Genomic DNA, 15,604 nt, shown 5'->3' with positions numbered 1-15,604 from the left:
AGTACAGAACTCACTCAATGAAGAAACTTCTCAACCTTATCTTAACTCTAAATAATCTTTCCCTTATTCTGAGATCTACACTCCTCAGCCAGAGGAAACATCCTTTCTACATGTAAATGTAGGCCTCCTTGATAGACCATGGATTTGTGCAAGCCTGGGCAAGGTTTTTTTTATGGAAGACCAGTTGCCCAAGCTGCAAGTCTCCCCTCTCCACGCCACCGATGTTGTCCAAAGGAAGGGCATTAGGACTCATACAGCTTGGCACCGGTGTCGTCGCAGAGCAATGTGTGGGTGTGGTTAAGTGCCTTGCACAAGGACACACGCAGCCTCAGCCAAGCTCGAACTGGTGACCTTCAGATCACTAGACGAATACCTTAACCGCTTGGCCACGAGCCAACACTTTCTACATGCACCCTCTTGAGCCAAGTACCAAATTTGTAAATTTCAGTGAGACCTCCTCATTCTTCTAAAATCCATGCAACACAAATCTAGTCCTCATGTTCTAAAACTACTAAAGTAATTCATCCAATTCTTGATGAATTGAAGATATTTGAATATAGATCTGCAATTATTGTTAACATTCTATCAAAGAAGTTGCTCCATTTAGATTCATTTTTTGAAAAAAATGTCATAAATAATCATAAGGTTGCTCTGCTTTCAGACCTGCCTAAATTCTATCAGTATGTTGACTTTGCTACCTGAGGTGGGAGCACATTAGACTTGGTTTATACCAGCACCCGGACACATACAACGCTGCCACCCGCTCTCACTTCAAATCCTCTAGTCATTTATCTACAATGCCAATTCCTGCATACTAACCACTGATTAATTCAAATTCAAACGGAGATAAAGACAAGGCCAGAAGGAACAGCTCAGCATCGTGGGACTGTTTTGAAAACACGGACTGCAGTATGTTCAGTGAGGCGGCTACCTACGACCATCACATTAACATCCCTGAAAATGAGATCTGTTACTGGCTACATCAAGGAGTGCATTGGGAACATCACTGTTACTAATCTATGTGAAGGCAAATCGGAAGCTATGGCTAACAGCAAACGGCTGAGAGATCGGGACGCTGCCTTCAGATCGGGGATAAGATGGGATAACGAGAGCTGCACTTTCCCGCAACGTCAGGAAGGCAAAGCGGTATTATTCATTGAGAATATACAGCCCTTCTGACAAGAGGCACATGTGGCAGGGCATAACAGAAGACAAGTCCATCCTGCGCGTTAACAACAGTGATGCCTCATTTCCTGACAGGCTGAATGTCTTTGACTCCCGGCATGATGCACGGAACAATGTGCCAGTGAGCGAGGCCCCCCTTCCCCCCGAGGAGCAGGCTCTCTGTCTGGCCGCGGCTGACGCGAGGAACCCGGGTAAAGCTGCGGGGCTTGACAACATAGCGGGCCGGCTGCTGAAGGACCGTGAAGCCCAGTTAACAGAGGTTCCAATAAATGTCTTCAACATCTCTCTGAAACAGTTCACATCCCTTCGGGCTTCAAGGCAACCACCATCCCGCCATCCCGGTGCCCAAGAGGGTGAGAGTAACCCGCCCCAATGACAACTGCTCAGTGTCACTGACCTCAGCAGCAATGCAGTTCTTTGAGTGGCTGGTTATGGATCGCATTAAATTCCATCTCCCTGCTGCACTGGACCTTTCCATTTTGCTTATTGTTAGTCCACTGAGGGTGCGATAGCCTCTGCACTCCACTCTGTCCTATCCCACCTGGAAAATGGTGCCTCACATGCCAGGATGCTGTTTCACGACTTCCTGGCGTGGTGTGTTAGCGTGGTGGTTAGCGCAACGCTTTACAGTTCCAGCGACGCAGGTTCAATTCCTGCAGCTGCCTGTAAGGAGTTTGTACGTTCTCCCTGTGACTGAATGGGTTTCCTCTGGGTGCTCCTGTTCAAAGATGTACCATTGGTAGGTTAATTGGTCACTGTAAATTGTCCCGTGATTAGACTAGGGTTAAATTGGGGGTTGCTGGGCAGTGCATCTCAAAGGGCTGGAAGGTTCTATTCCATGCTGTGTGTCAATAAATAAATAAATTTAATACGATCATACTACAGAACCTGGTAAGGAAACTCTCCTCATTGGGTCTCATCACCTCTCTCTGTAACTGTATCTTGGACTTCTTGACAAAACAGCCACAATCTGTCCATGTCGGCAGAAACACCTCTAGCTCCATTACGCTGAGCTAGGGCTGTGTGCTCAGGCCAGTGCCGATGCACGACTGCATTGCCAGATCCAGTTCAGTCCACATCATCCAGTTTGCTGATGACGCAGCCGTGGCAGTAAAGGGCAGCACAGGTAAACAGTAAAAGGCTCACTGACGTAGTGACGAGACCTCGCTGGTGACAGGGTATTCACAGCCTGAGGGTACACTTAGTCTAGCAGTCCTAGTGCTGATGTTCCTGCACCTCCTTCCTGACGGTGGTGGGTCAAAGAGATTGAGGGATGGGTGATAGGGATCCTCAGCAATACTTTGAGCCCCTCATCTACAATGCTCCCGGTAAATGTCACAAATGGAGGGGGAGAAGACCTCAGTGATCTTCTCAGTTATTTTAACTGTCCTCTACAGGTGTCACCCGCTTTATGAATGTTCGCTTTATGCCACTTCGCTTTTACAAAAGACCTGTTTTCGCATTACAAAGAGGATGTAAATTAATAGTTCTTTGCTTTACGCCATTTCAGCTTAAGAAAGGTTTCATAGGAACGCTCTACCTTTGTAAAGGTGGTGGTGGGGTGGGGGGGGGGGTGGGGGAGAGACACCTGTATAGGGTCTTGTAGTCTGATGCCTTGCAGTTTCTAAACCATACAATCAACGTTCCTTCTAAGGTGCGCACACATCTTTTGACTCTGTCACCCTCTACCTCATTGGCATGTTAAGTAAATTTCACATTCGTACACAATCACATTTCCTTTTCAGGTTTCTGATTCGGACAGCGTTGACAATGTGGAGTTTGCAATGATTTGCCTGCAGATTTTAGAATTGGCTTTTTTACACTATTTTTATTGAAGAAATTATTGATTCCCTGCTTTGAATTCCAAAGAACAAAGGGCGTGAAGTGCTGAAGAACTGCTAAACATATTGGCTTAATGAAACAGTAGGAACTGCTACACCGAAAACAATGAACACTGGACCGGACTTGGTAGTTTATTACCCTGAGAATAATTTTCTGCTAAGTGACAACATGTGCGTACTGAGTTTTTAAGTGGAAGTAAACCTGAAGCTATTCTCAGAATAATAAGCTACCAATTCCAGTTTCACTGTCTGCTGTCAATCCACAATTCACCCAACAGCCCTTAAAGCTTGCCACTCCACCCTCAGCCTGTTGATTTCCCATCCAGCCTGATCCCGCTCCCCTGTGTGGACTGCACCCTCTGACTCTCTGCACCCCTGGTGGCATTTATTGTCTCTCATGTTGTTTGTAGACTCTGCTCACATGAAACAGAAGGGAAATCTTTCCCAGTGTGAGAAACAAATTAGAGGCCTTCTGCACTGTGAACTGACCCTTGAGGACCCTCAAGAAAAACACTTACTGGTTTGCCACTGAGCAATGTTGACCAATTTCAGGCCAGGAATTTTTAGGGTTTGTTGGTCAGTGTTATTGCTGTTTCCTTCAAGTTTAATTATCATGCAACCATACATCCAAACAAAAGTGTTCCTCAGGGACCAAGGTGCCAGACACATTACCAACAGCACACTGCATGTAGCACATAGCATAAAGGGTTAAAATTTCAGAAAAACCTACAGTGACAAAGAGAAAAATAACAATATAGCCCACGTCCTTGAGTGGGATGATTGTAGATTGTTCTTCCACCGAGCAAACACTGAGAGTGGTATCAAGTGAACACTGGAGGGCAGCGCTGATGGGAGGGGCCAGCCCCTAACTCAGCGCAGGTTCCAACGAGCCCCACAGAGGCCCCTCCTCTCTCTTACACCAACTCAGCTCTCCTCTCCTGGGACACTGCTGCAGGTGACTCCATGGCCTTGGCCCGTCCTCGCCACAGACAAGGCGATACAGCTCTCACTAAATGAACCAGTGAACTGGAATCTTGGTATCCAACATGGTCAACAAGGACGCAGTATCAACGATAAACTCTGACCGACAGAGGCCCTAACCTCACCTCACACTTTGGGAGTAGCACGAGAATAGTGCCATCTGACATTCACATTATTACACCTACTATCTTTAGTCCTTTTACAAACATCCAGTACTGGATGAAAGTTAACAAGGCTCCGGTTTGAATAGAGAACGCTATGGTATACTTGGTTATTGAACCTACCACAGGCCAGTATTGTTCACCCGATCTTCAGCAGACGGGTCTACTATGAAACAGGTAGACACACATACATAGCAATCATAATGAAACAGTGCAATAATGTATAAGGTTAGTTACTCTTCACAAGGTTTCAAAATATGGAAAGTGTCTGAGAGGTATCTAACATAGATTCAGCCATGGAAACTGATATTCAGCTCCTACCAAGATGTGGCCGGAGGATAAGCCGTTGATTCCACTGTTTAGGTGAGTTTCATCAAGCTCTGGAGACCCCTGTTCGGAAGCAGCTTGCAGCAGTGATTCAGTCAATGGCCATGTCTCATCATTGATCATGTCTGAACCTCAGATTTTTTTTTGCTGTGCTTTACCAGTAACGTGTCCTATTTAAGATAGTTAGGTCAGTTATCACCATGTAATCCTAATCACTGTTTTGGGAGTAATTCCATTTGAATTAATGTGAACAGTGTTACAGGATATCTTACAAAAATAACTATTGATTGACATTTTAATTGTCTCTTCCCACAGGCAATTGAGTTGAGCCACTTTTTAGAAAACAACTGGAAGGAATTTGATCTTACTGACAAGAATGTATTAGAATTAGGAGCTGGAACAGGACTATTATCTATTGTGGCTTGTTTACTAGGTTAGTATAATAAAACTTCAACATTTTATTTTAAAACTATTTTTCTTTTTTCATTCCATGATTGCAACTTCCATCCATGCAGTGTCTTTAATGTAGAAATACTTCCTGGATGCATGAAGGCAAAATGGGCACCAGTCGAAGAAACAGAAGGAAGCAAAGGTTTGGCCAGAGCCTTGAGGAGAATGAAGGTGAAGGAAGTGGAAGATGGTAGACATTACATCTAGGGAAGGAATCAAGCCCAGGGAGAGACATTAGATCGAGGAAGGAATCAAGCCCAGGGAGAGACATTAGATCGAGGAAGGAATCAAGCCTAGGGAGAGACATTAGATCGAGGAAGGAATCAAGCCCAGGGAGAGACATTAGATCGAGGAAGGAATCAAGCCCAGGGAGAGACATTAGATCGAGGAAGGAATCAAGCCCAGGGAGAGACATTAGATCGAGGAAGGAATCAAGCCCAGGGAGAGACATTAGATCGAGGAAGGAATCAAGCCCAGGGAGAGACATTAGATCGAGGAAGGAATCAAGCACAGGGATTTCCTACCCTATCAATTCCCCGAACTTCTTAAAACAAATAGTTCAAATGACTCCTTTACCTAAACTCAGAGACTAGAGCTATGTGCAATTCACATTGTAACCCTTGGAGACAAGGTTAACATGGGAATCTGTGCTGGACTCCATCAACTTGTAAGATGTGAAGCCCCACATTAGGGCATAGGAGCAGAATTAGGCCATTCGGCCCATCAAGTCTCTCCACTATTTCATCATTGCTGATTTATTATCCCTCTCAACGCCATTCTCCTGCCTCTCTCCATGACCTTTAATGCCCTGACTAATCAAAAACCTATCAACCTCCGCTTTAAATATACCCGATGACTCAGCCTCCACCTGAGGCTATCTGTGGCATTGAATTCCATAGACACCCACCCTCCGGTGAAAGAAATTCCTCCTAATCTCTTCTAAATGCACATCCCTCCATTCTAAGGCTGTACCTTCTGGTCTTAGACTCCCCAACTATAGGAAACACCTTTTCAACATCAACTCTATCTAAGCCTTTCAATAGTCACGATTCCAAATGTGGTCTTCACAGAGCCATAATATAACTTCTTTCCTTTGTGCTTTGGATTCCTCAATATGACAATCAGCTTTCTATTAGCATTGTTTAGCATTTCTCTTAATGTGAACGTTAATGATTCATTCATTTGACACCAATGAGGTCTGACAGCAATGAGGTAGTGACAATAGGGAGAGCACAGGGAGAGAGAGAGCTGGCCGTCTTACAGAAGCTAAGTGTTGCCTTGGAAGCAGTACGTAGGAGAGAGGGATGTGACGGGAGCCCTGGGGGTTCCTTTAGAGGTAGAAGAGCAGACAACTCGGGAGATTTTCTGTAAGTGGTATTATGCAAACAACCTGCTAAATGACCTACTTTGAAAAGGAGAGAAATCACTCTTGCTTTCACAAGTCATTGAACTGTGTCATATAAGAATATAGCACAGTTTTCTAAGATCAAATACTCTGGTTTGACAATTACATTTCTATTATCCACCCTGCAAACAGCGCCAAGAAACATAACTTAAAACCAAACTATCAGATCATCCAAAAGTATCTGTTGTTGCAAAAGAACACAGTAAGTCAGTACAGGTTGGAACTCTAGTCCGGCATTCTGTGGTCTGACAAAACCTTACTCCAGCGTGTTTTGAATCTGCAACACAGATCTGCACTAGTTCACTACTTAACCAACTCTAACTAAGAACTAAAATTAACTAGGATTTGCACTGATCTGTAGTAGCTGATTACCAACTTTTGCAGTCTCAGCCGACAGTGCTTTCACTTCAGTTTATTCACAGTTCTCATGTAATCTAGGGTGTGTCTAAAGCAACTGTACTTAAAAAGAACCATTCTGCTCAGAGGGAGATGCTGGCTCAGCACCATCAGGTCTCAACAGTACCAGACTAGTAAATTTTAACCTGTAGCTTGGTTCCGAAGCAGTTGATGCAGGTATTAGCTACCCACTCATAATGTTGGTTTTCACAAATAAAATAGTGAGGCATTTTATATTTAAGAAAATATAACTCCTTTAATAACAACTTAATAACAACTCATTTATTGTACTCCAAACACATAACACACAGCAGTGAAAGTACTTTATGTAATTACATCATCATGTCAGACCAGTGAACTCCAAAAGTGAACCCCAATTCAATGTATGTAGTTGTGAATTATATACGTTTCCACCAATTACATTACCCTACAATAACAGCCGTTAACAATTCCCATCTGTGCATTTCTTACTTCTGGAATTGATTGCTGCTCGGACTTTCCACTCTTTTTCTACTTCCAGAAACTTGAGCCCAGCCTAACCTCTGCTTCCTATATCATAACCCATACCTTGGTGTTAGTTGTCACCCAGACTCACACCACTATATCAATTCCTGGCCAGGCAATGCCTTAAGTCAGCTGCCAATGCATCTCTCATTTTAAATGATTTGGCATTGGTAGCTGTCCCTCCTAAACATCAGGATTCCTTTCAAAAACCTCCCTCTTTTTGTGATGTCTGTTAAACCCTCAGTTCTTCAACCCAGTCTGTTCAATTTCTTTTTGTGGAATGTGGTGTCAACATTGATACAATGGTGCCTTTATATAGAATTTTTGTATGTGTTACTATGTTAAAGACGATTAATAACTGTAATATGTTGTCAATGGTGCCAGCACTGCAGAGGTATTATTGTACTTTATCTGAATGCATGTCTGATTAAATTGTACTATCATTGTACTGATAATACCCATAATAAAGATAAACTAGTAGGACTGAGTTAGACTGGTGGTGATAGTTGCAGGCAACTTTCCACTGGAGATTACAGAAGGCGAGCTAGACCCATTTTACCTCCTTTGTTCACCTTTTGTACTGGACAGATTCCTGCTTTGCCTGACTGATAGGTTTGGATTCTCTCTGAGCGGAGAGGAAGGTATGAAGCCCATTCTCTAATCCCTGAGCTAAAGAAAAGGGAGAGCTCACAGGAGGTGCTGGAGAGGGGCGTGGGTGTGTGTGGAGTGTTTTTGAAGAGTACAGTCCCTGACCCAAGAACTTTTTTGTGTGGGGTGGAGCAGGCTGACCAGTAGATAATAGAAGAACACAAGAAAATAGGAGTAGACCACTCGGCCCGTCGTGCTTGTTCCACCATTCAATCCAATCATTCTCCGAGATGCAGCGTGCCAAAGTTCTGTCTCTTCTGCTGACCCACAAGCTGTCCTCAGTTCCTTTCAGCTGCTGAGGCCAACAATTAAATTTGCAAACAAGCTTAAGTTGGAGGCTACCATCCTCATTAAAGCACATAAATTCCCAGCCTGATCCTGGGAACAGAGTGCCCTTCACCTTTTCCCATCACTGTAACACACCGAGGTGAGTTGTGTGCACATGAGCTGCGTTGTGTTTCATAGTTCTAATGTTTTATTTCCTACCTGAGCCCAACAATGCAAAAAGCACATTAAATGCTTTTACTTCTCCAAAGCATATTAAGCTGTGAAGTAGTGGATCAGTATGAAAATTTTTATTTTAGATGTATCACCAGCAAATTTTAATATGTGATTATTAAATTAGACAATTCTCTTTCATTATGATGTCATTATAGTTAGTTTATTAATTTAGTGAGATATTTAATGAGCACTTGTTGATGATAGAGCTCCAGAAGATGATAAAGCTTGCAGGAAGGAGCTTAATAAAAAAATTAGGAGAGCCAGAAGGGGCCATGAGAAGGCCTTGGCGGACAGGATTAAGGAAAATCCCAAGGCGTTTTCCAAGAATGTGAAGAGCAAGAGGATAAGATGGGAGAGAATAGGACCAATCAAGTGTGACAGTGGAAAAGTGTGTATGGAACCGGAGGCAATAGCAGAGGTACTTAATGAGTACTTTGCTTCAGTATTCACTATGGAAAAGGATCTTGGCGATTGTAGGCATGACTTACAGCAGACTGAAAAGCTTGAGCATGTAGATATTAAGATAGAGGATGTGCTGGAGCTTTTGGAAAACATCAAGCTGGATAAGTCACTGGGACCAGACGAGATGTACCCCAGGCTACTCTGGGAGGTGAGGGAGGAGATTGCTGAGCCTCTGGTGATGATCTTTGCATCATCAATGGGGATAGGAGAGGTTCCGGAGGATTGGAGGGTTGCGGATGTTGTTCCCTTATTCAAGAAAGGGAGTGGAGATAGCCCAGGAAATTATAGACCAGTGAGTCTTACTTCAGTGGTTGGTAAGTTGATGGAGAAGGTCCTGAGAGGCAGGGTTTATGAACATTTGGAAAGGCATAATATGATTAAGAATAGTCAGCATGGTTTTGTGAAAGGCAGGTTGTGCCTTCCAAGCCAGATTGAACTTTTTGAGGATGTGACTAAACATACTGATGAAAGTAGAGCAGTAGATGTAGTGTATATGGATTTCAGCAAGGCATTTGACAAGGCATCCCATGCAAGACTTCTTGAGAAAGTAACAAGGCATGGGATCCAAGGGGACATTGCTTTGTGGATGCAGAACTGGTTTGCCCACAGAAGGTAAAGAGTGGTTGTAGATGGGTCATATTCTGCATGGAGGTCGGTGAGCAGTGGTGTGCCTCAGGAATCTGTTCTGGGACCCTTACTCTTCATTATAATTATAAGTGACCTGGATGAGGAAGTGGAGGGATACGTTAGTAAATTTGCCGATGACACAAAGGTTGGAGGTGTTGTGGATAGTGTGGAGGGCTGTCAGAGGTTACAGCGGGACATTGATAGGATGCAAAACTGGCCTGAGAAGTGGCAGATGGAGTTCAACCCAGATAAGTGTGAAGTGGTTCATTTTGTTCATTTGAAAAGGTTCATTTTGGTAGGTCAAATATGATGATAGAACATAGTATTAATGGTAAGACTCTTGGCAGTGTGGAGGATCAGAGGGATCTTGGGGTCCGAGTTCATAGGACACTCAAAGCTACTGCGCAGGTTGACTCTGTAGTAAGAAAGCAATAGGCAATAGACAATAGGTGCAGAAGTAGACCATTCGGCTCGTCGAGCCTGCACCACCATTTTGAGATCATGTCTGATCATCTACTATCAATACCCGGTTCCTGCCTTGTCCCCATATCCCTTGATTCTCCTATCCATAAGATACCTATCTAGCTCCTTCTTGAAAGCATCCAGAGAATTGGCCTCCACTGCCTTCCAAGGCAGTGCATTCCAGACCCCCACAACTCTCTGGGAGAAGAAGTTTTTCCTTAACTCTGTCCTAAATGACCTACCCCTTATTCTTAAACCATGCCCTCTGGTACTGGACTCTCCCAGCATCTGGAACACATTTCCTGCCTCTATCTTGTCCAATCCCTTAATAATCTTATATGTGGAAATCAGATCCCCTCTCAATCTCCTTAATTCCAGCGTGTACAAGCCCAGTCTCTCTATCCTCTCTGCGTAAGACAGTCCGGACATCCCAGGAATTAACCTTGTGAATCTATGCTGCACTTCCTCTACAGCCAGGATGTCCTTCCTTAACCCTGGAGACCAAAACTGTACACAATACTTTAGGTGTGGTCTCACCAGGGCCCTGTACAAATGCAAAAGGATTTCCTTGCTCTTGTACTCAATTCCCTTTGTAATGAAGGCCAACATTCCATTAGCCTTCTTCACTGCCTGCTGCACTTGCTCATTCACCTTCAGTGACTGATGAACAAGGACTCCGAGATCTCTTTGTATTTTTCCCTTACTTAACTCTACACCATTCAGATAATAATCTGCCTTCCTGTTCTTACTCCCAAAGTGGATAACCTCACACTTATTCACATTAAACGTCATCTGCCAAGTATCTGCCCACTCACCCAGCCTATCCAAGTCACCCTGAATTCTCTTAACATCCTCATCACATGTCACACTGCCACCCAGCTTAGTATCATCAGCAAACTTGCTGTTATTCTCAATGCCTTCATCTAAATAGTTGATGTAAATCGTAAACAGCTGTGGTCCCAATACCGAGCCCTGTGGCACCCCACTAGTCACCACCTGCCATTCCGAGAAACATCCATTCACCGCTACCCTTTGCTTTCTATCTGCCAACCAGTTTTCTATCCATGTCAATGTCTTCCCCCCGATGCCATAAGCTTTGATTATACCCACCAATCTCCTATGTGGGACCTTATCAAATGCCTTCTGAAAATCGAGGTACACTACATCCACTGGATCTCCCTTGTCTAACTTCCTGGTTACATCCTCGAAAAACTCCAATAGATTAGTCAAGCATGATTTGCCCTTGGTAAATCCATGCTGGCTTGGCCCAATCCTATCACTGCTATCTAGATATGCCACTATTTCATCTTTAATAATGGACTCTAGCATCTTCCCCACTACTGATGTTAGGCTGACAGGATGATAGTTCTCTGTTTTCTCCCTCCCTCCTTTCTTAAAAAGTGGGATAACATTAGCCATTCTCCAATCCTCAGGAACTGATCCTGAATCTAAGGAACATTGGAAAATGATTACCAATGCATCCGCAATTTCCAGGGCCACCTCCTTTAGTACCCTAGGGTGCAGACCATCTGGACCTGGGGATTTGTCAGCCTTCAGTCCCATCAGTCTACTCATCACCATTTCTTTCCGAATGTCAATCTGTTTCATTTCCTCTGTTACCCTATGTCCTTCGCCCATCCATACATCTGGGAGATTGCTTAGTGAAGACAGATCTAAAGTACTTATTAAATTCTTCTGCCATTTCTCTGTTTCCCATAACAATTTCACCCAATTCATTCTTCAAGGGCCCAACATTGTTCTTAACTATCTTCTTTCTCTTCACATACCTAAAAAAGCTTTTGCTATCCTCCTTTATATTCCTGGCTAGCTTGCGTTCATATCTCATTTTTTCTCCCCGTATTGCCTTTTTAGTTAAGTTCTGTTGTTCCTTAAAAACTTCCCAATCATCTGTCCTCCCACTCACCTTAGCTCTGTCATACTTCTTTTTTTTAATGCTATGCAATCTCTGACTTCCTTTGTCAACCACTGTGGCCCCTTTCCCCCCTTTGAATCTTTCCTTCTCCGGGGGATGAACTGATTTTGCACCTTGTGCATTATTCCCAAGAATACCTGCCATTGCTGTTCCACTGTCTTTTCTGCTAGGATATCCGTCCATTTAACTTTGGCCAGCTCCTCCCTCATGGCTCCATAGTCTCCTTTGTTCAGCTGCAACACTGACACCTCCGATCTGCCCTTATCCTTCTCAAATTGCAGATAAAAACATCATATTATGGTCACTACCTCCTAATGGCTCCTTTACTTCAAGATCGCTTATCAAATCCTGTTCATTACACAACACTAAATCCAGAATAGTCTTGTCCCTGGTCGGCTCTCGGACAAGCTGTTCCAAGAATGCATCCCGTAGGCACTCTACAAATGCCTATCCTGGGGTCCAGCACCAACCTGATTCTCCCAGTTCACCTGCATGTTGAAATCCCCCATAACTACTGCGACATTACCTTTGCCACATGCCAATTTTAACTCCCTATTCAACTTGCACCCAATATCCATGCTACTGTCTGGGGGCCTGTAGACAACACCCATTAGGGTCTTTTTGCCCTTACTGTTCCTCAGTTCTATCCACACAGACTCTACTTCTCCGGATCCTATGTCCCCCCTTGCAAAGGACTGAATCTCATTCCTCACCAACAGGGCCACCCCACCCCCTCTGCCCACATTTCTGTCCCTACGATAGCACGTATACCCTTGTACATTCATTTTCCAGGTCTGATCTCCCTGCAGCCATGTCTCCGTTATCCCAACAACATCATAGTTACCCATTCGCACCTGAGCTTCAAGCTCATCCGCCTTATTTCTGACACTCCGTGCATTCAGATATAGAATTTTTAGCCCATTTCTCCTCTCTCTGTTTAAATCGCTGCCTATTGTGCTTAACCCAGCTCCCCAAACTCCCATTGGGCTATACGCCCCTTGAATTTTGTTGTCCTTCCTAAATTTACTTATTCTTTCTGCACATTTAACTCCATGTTCCGTCAGACCATCCCTCTGTACATGTGTCCTCCTTATCACTTGTTCCACCTCACCTTTCTCTACTACACACTTAATATTCCGGAACCGTGTAGTCCCCACCTGTCCTTTATTCTTCATTTTGCTATCCTCTCTCACATTCTGGATTCCTGCCCCCTGTAAATTTAGTTTAAACCCCCCCCCCCCCCACCCCGAGCAGCACTAGCAAACTTTCCTGCAAGAATGTTAGTACCGCTCCAGTTCAGGTGTAAACCGTCCCGTCGGAACAGATCCCACCTTCCCTGGAACAAAGCCCAATTATCTAAAAACCTGAAGCCCTCCCTCCTGCACCATCCCCTCAGCCACGTATTAATCTGTATAATCTTTCTGTTCCTTGCCTCACTTGTATGTGGCACAGGTAGCAATCCTGAGATTGTTACCCTGGAGGACCTGCCCTTCAGCTTCGCACCTAACTCCCTGAACTCACTACGCAGGACCCCCTCACTCATCCTACCCACGTCGTTGGTCCCTACATGGACCACAACATCTGGGTTCTTGCCCTCCCTCTCGAGAATAACCTGCACCCGATCTGAGATGCCTCAGACCCTGGCACCAGGGAAGCAACATACCATCCGAGACTCCTGATCTTCCCCACAAAATCTCCTATCCGCCCCCCTGACTATAGAATCCCCTATCACTACTGCTCTCTTCTCTTCCCTCCTCCCCTTCCGAGTCGAGGGTCCAACCTCAGTGCCAGAGACAGGACCACTGCAACTTGTTCCTGGTAGTTCATCCCCACCAACAGTATCCAAAACGGTATACTTATTGTTGATGGGAACGCCACAGAGGTGCTCTGCTCTCTCTGTCTGCTCCCCCTGCCTCTCTTGACTGTTGCCTATCTCCTGTCTTTTTGGTGTGACTACCTCCCGATAACTCTTATCTATCTCTGCCTCTGCCTCCCGAATGATCCGTAGTTCATCCAGCTCCTGCTCCAATTCCCTAACTCGGTCTGATAGGAGCTGCAGCTGGATGCACCTTTTGCAGGTGTGGTCATCAGGGACAACTGTGTTGACCCTGACCTCCCACATACTGCATACGGAGCACACCACTGCTCTAACCGTCTCCCCCATTACCTGATCCCAGATTAGTCAGAATAAATGAAAAAGTACCTACCGACCTTACCTTTTTTACCTCAGCAAGCATGTGCATAAGGTGCATTGGCTTTCATCAATTGTGGGATTGGGTTTAGGAGCTGAGAGGTAATATTGCAGCTATATAGGACCCTGGTCAGACCCCACTTGGAGTACTGTGCTCAGTTCTGGTCACCTCACTACAGGAAGGATGTGGAAACCATAGAAAGAGTGCAGAGGAGATTTACAAGGATGTTGCCTGGATTGGGGAGCATGCCTTATGAGAATAGATTGAGTGAACTTGGCCTTTTTTCCTTGGAGCAATGGAGGATGAGAGGTGACCTGATAGGGGTGTATAAGATGATGAGAGGCATTGATTGTGTGGATAGTCAGAGGCTTTTTCCCAGGAATGAAATGGCTAGCATGAGAGGATACAGTATTAAGGTGCTTGGAAGTAGGTACAGAGGAGATGTCAGGGGTAAGTTCTTTACGCAGAGAGTGGTGAGTGCATGGAATGGGCTGTGAGCGACATTGGTGGAGGTGGATATGATGGAGTCTTTTATGAGACTCCTGGACAGGTACATGGAGCTCAGAAAAATAGAGGGCTATGGGTAACCCTACGTAATTTCTAAGGTAAGGACTTGTTTGGCACAGCTTTGTGGGCCAAAGGGCCTGTATTGTGCTGCAGGTTTTCTATGTTTCTAATAATATGATAATTGATAGAGGCAATGAAGTTTGAACCAGTTTGTCTCAATTTTCCTTCCTTTCAGGTGCCTGTGTGACTGCTACTGATCTCTCCTGTTCATTGGGTAATTTACAAAGTAATCTTATGAGAAATACACGAAACAGAAGCAGACATCTGCCTCAGGTTAAGGAGTTGGCTTGGAATGTAGATATGGATAAAAACTTCCCTCACTCTGAATGTCATTACGATTACATCCTTGCAGCAGATGTTGTTTATCATCATGACTATCTGGATGAACTACTGGCTACGTTTGTTTATTTCTGTCAACCAGACACTGTAATATTGTGGGCAAACAAACTTAGATTTAAATCAGACTATGAGTTTTTGGAAAAATTCAAGCAAACTTTTGATACAATAATTCTGGCAGATGATACAAATTCTGAAATGATAATAGTTAAAGGAACAAGGAAGTGTGATAATGAAACTTGTTGAAATTAAGTTTGGAATTTCCTTTCAAAACTTCACAGAATCATTCACAATGGAAAGACTGCCATTTTTTAAAAAATCCATTGAATTAGAAGCTGTACTTTAAAAGAAATGTATCAATTTAACATTTTGTTCAGTTCTATTTGAGATATTACCTTTAACTTGTACAGCAGTTCATATTGTAACACTGAACTATCTGGGATATATTTCCAAGTTATGAATAGCTTGCATGTTTAATCCGATATGTTTAAATAGAAAAGAATTTAATTAGAAATATAGCCAATTTTTGGATCAGATTTATAGAATTTGTAGAAGCTAATTAAAATTGATGTTTAAGTACTAAAGAAGTAAAACTTTAATACTTACATAATGTAATTAAGAGAAAG

The 15,604-nt window shown here is 43.9% G+C and overlaps 1 protein-coding gene across 2 annotated transcripts in view; it reads left to right on the top strand.

Annotated features, from left to right (window-relative positions):
- LOC140726620 (protein-lysine methyltransferase METTL21C-like) overlaps positions 1-15,383 on the top strand; it is a 60,309-nt gene extending 44,926 nt beyond the window's left edge. For both annotated transcript variants that reach the window (XM_073043224.1, XM_073043225.1), the window contains exons 4-5: positions 4,811-4,928; positions 14,818-15,383. In XM_073043224.1, coding sequence (XP_072899325.1) covers positions 4,811-4,928; positions 14,818-15,224 — 525 coding nt within the window. In that variant the 3' untranslated portion in view covers positions 15,225-15,383. The remainder of the gene's footprint in view (positions 1-4,810; positions 4,929-14,817) is intronic.
- The last annotated feature ends 221 nt before the right edge of the window (positions 15,384-15,604 follow it).

The sequence above is a fragment of the Hemitrygon akajei genome, chromosome 4 (genome assembly GCF_048418815.1).
Source record: "Hemitrygon akajei chromosome 4, sHemAka1.3, whole genome shotgun sequence".
Classification (NCBI taxonomy): Eukaryota; Metazoa; Chordata; class Chondrichthyes; order Myliobatiformes; family Dasyatidae; genus Hemitrygon; species Hemitrygon akajei.
Note: the sequence above shows the minus strand (reverse complement) of the source record. Positions and strands in the feature narration are given on the sequence as shown.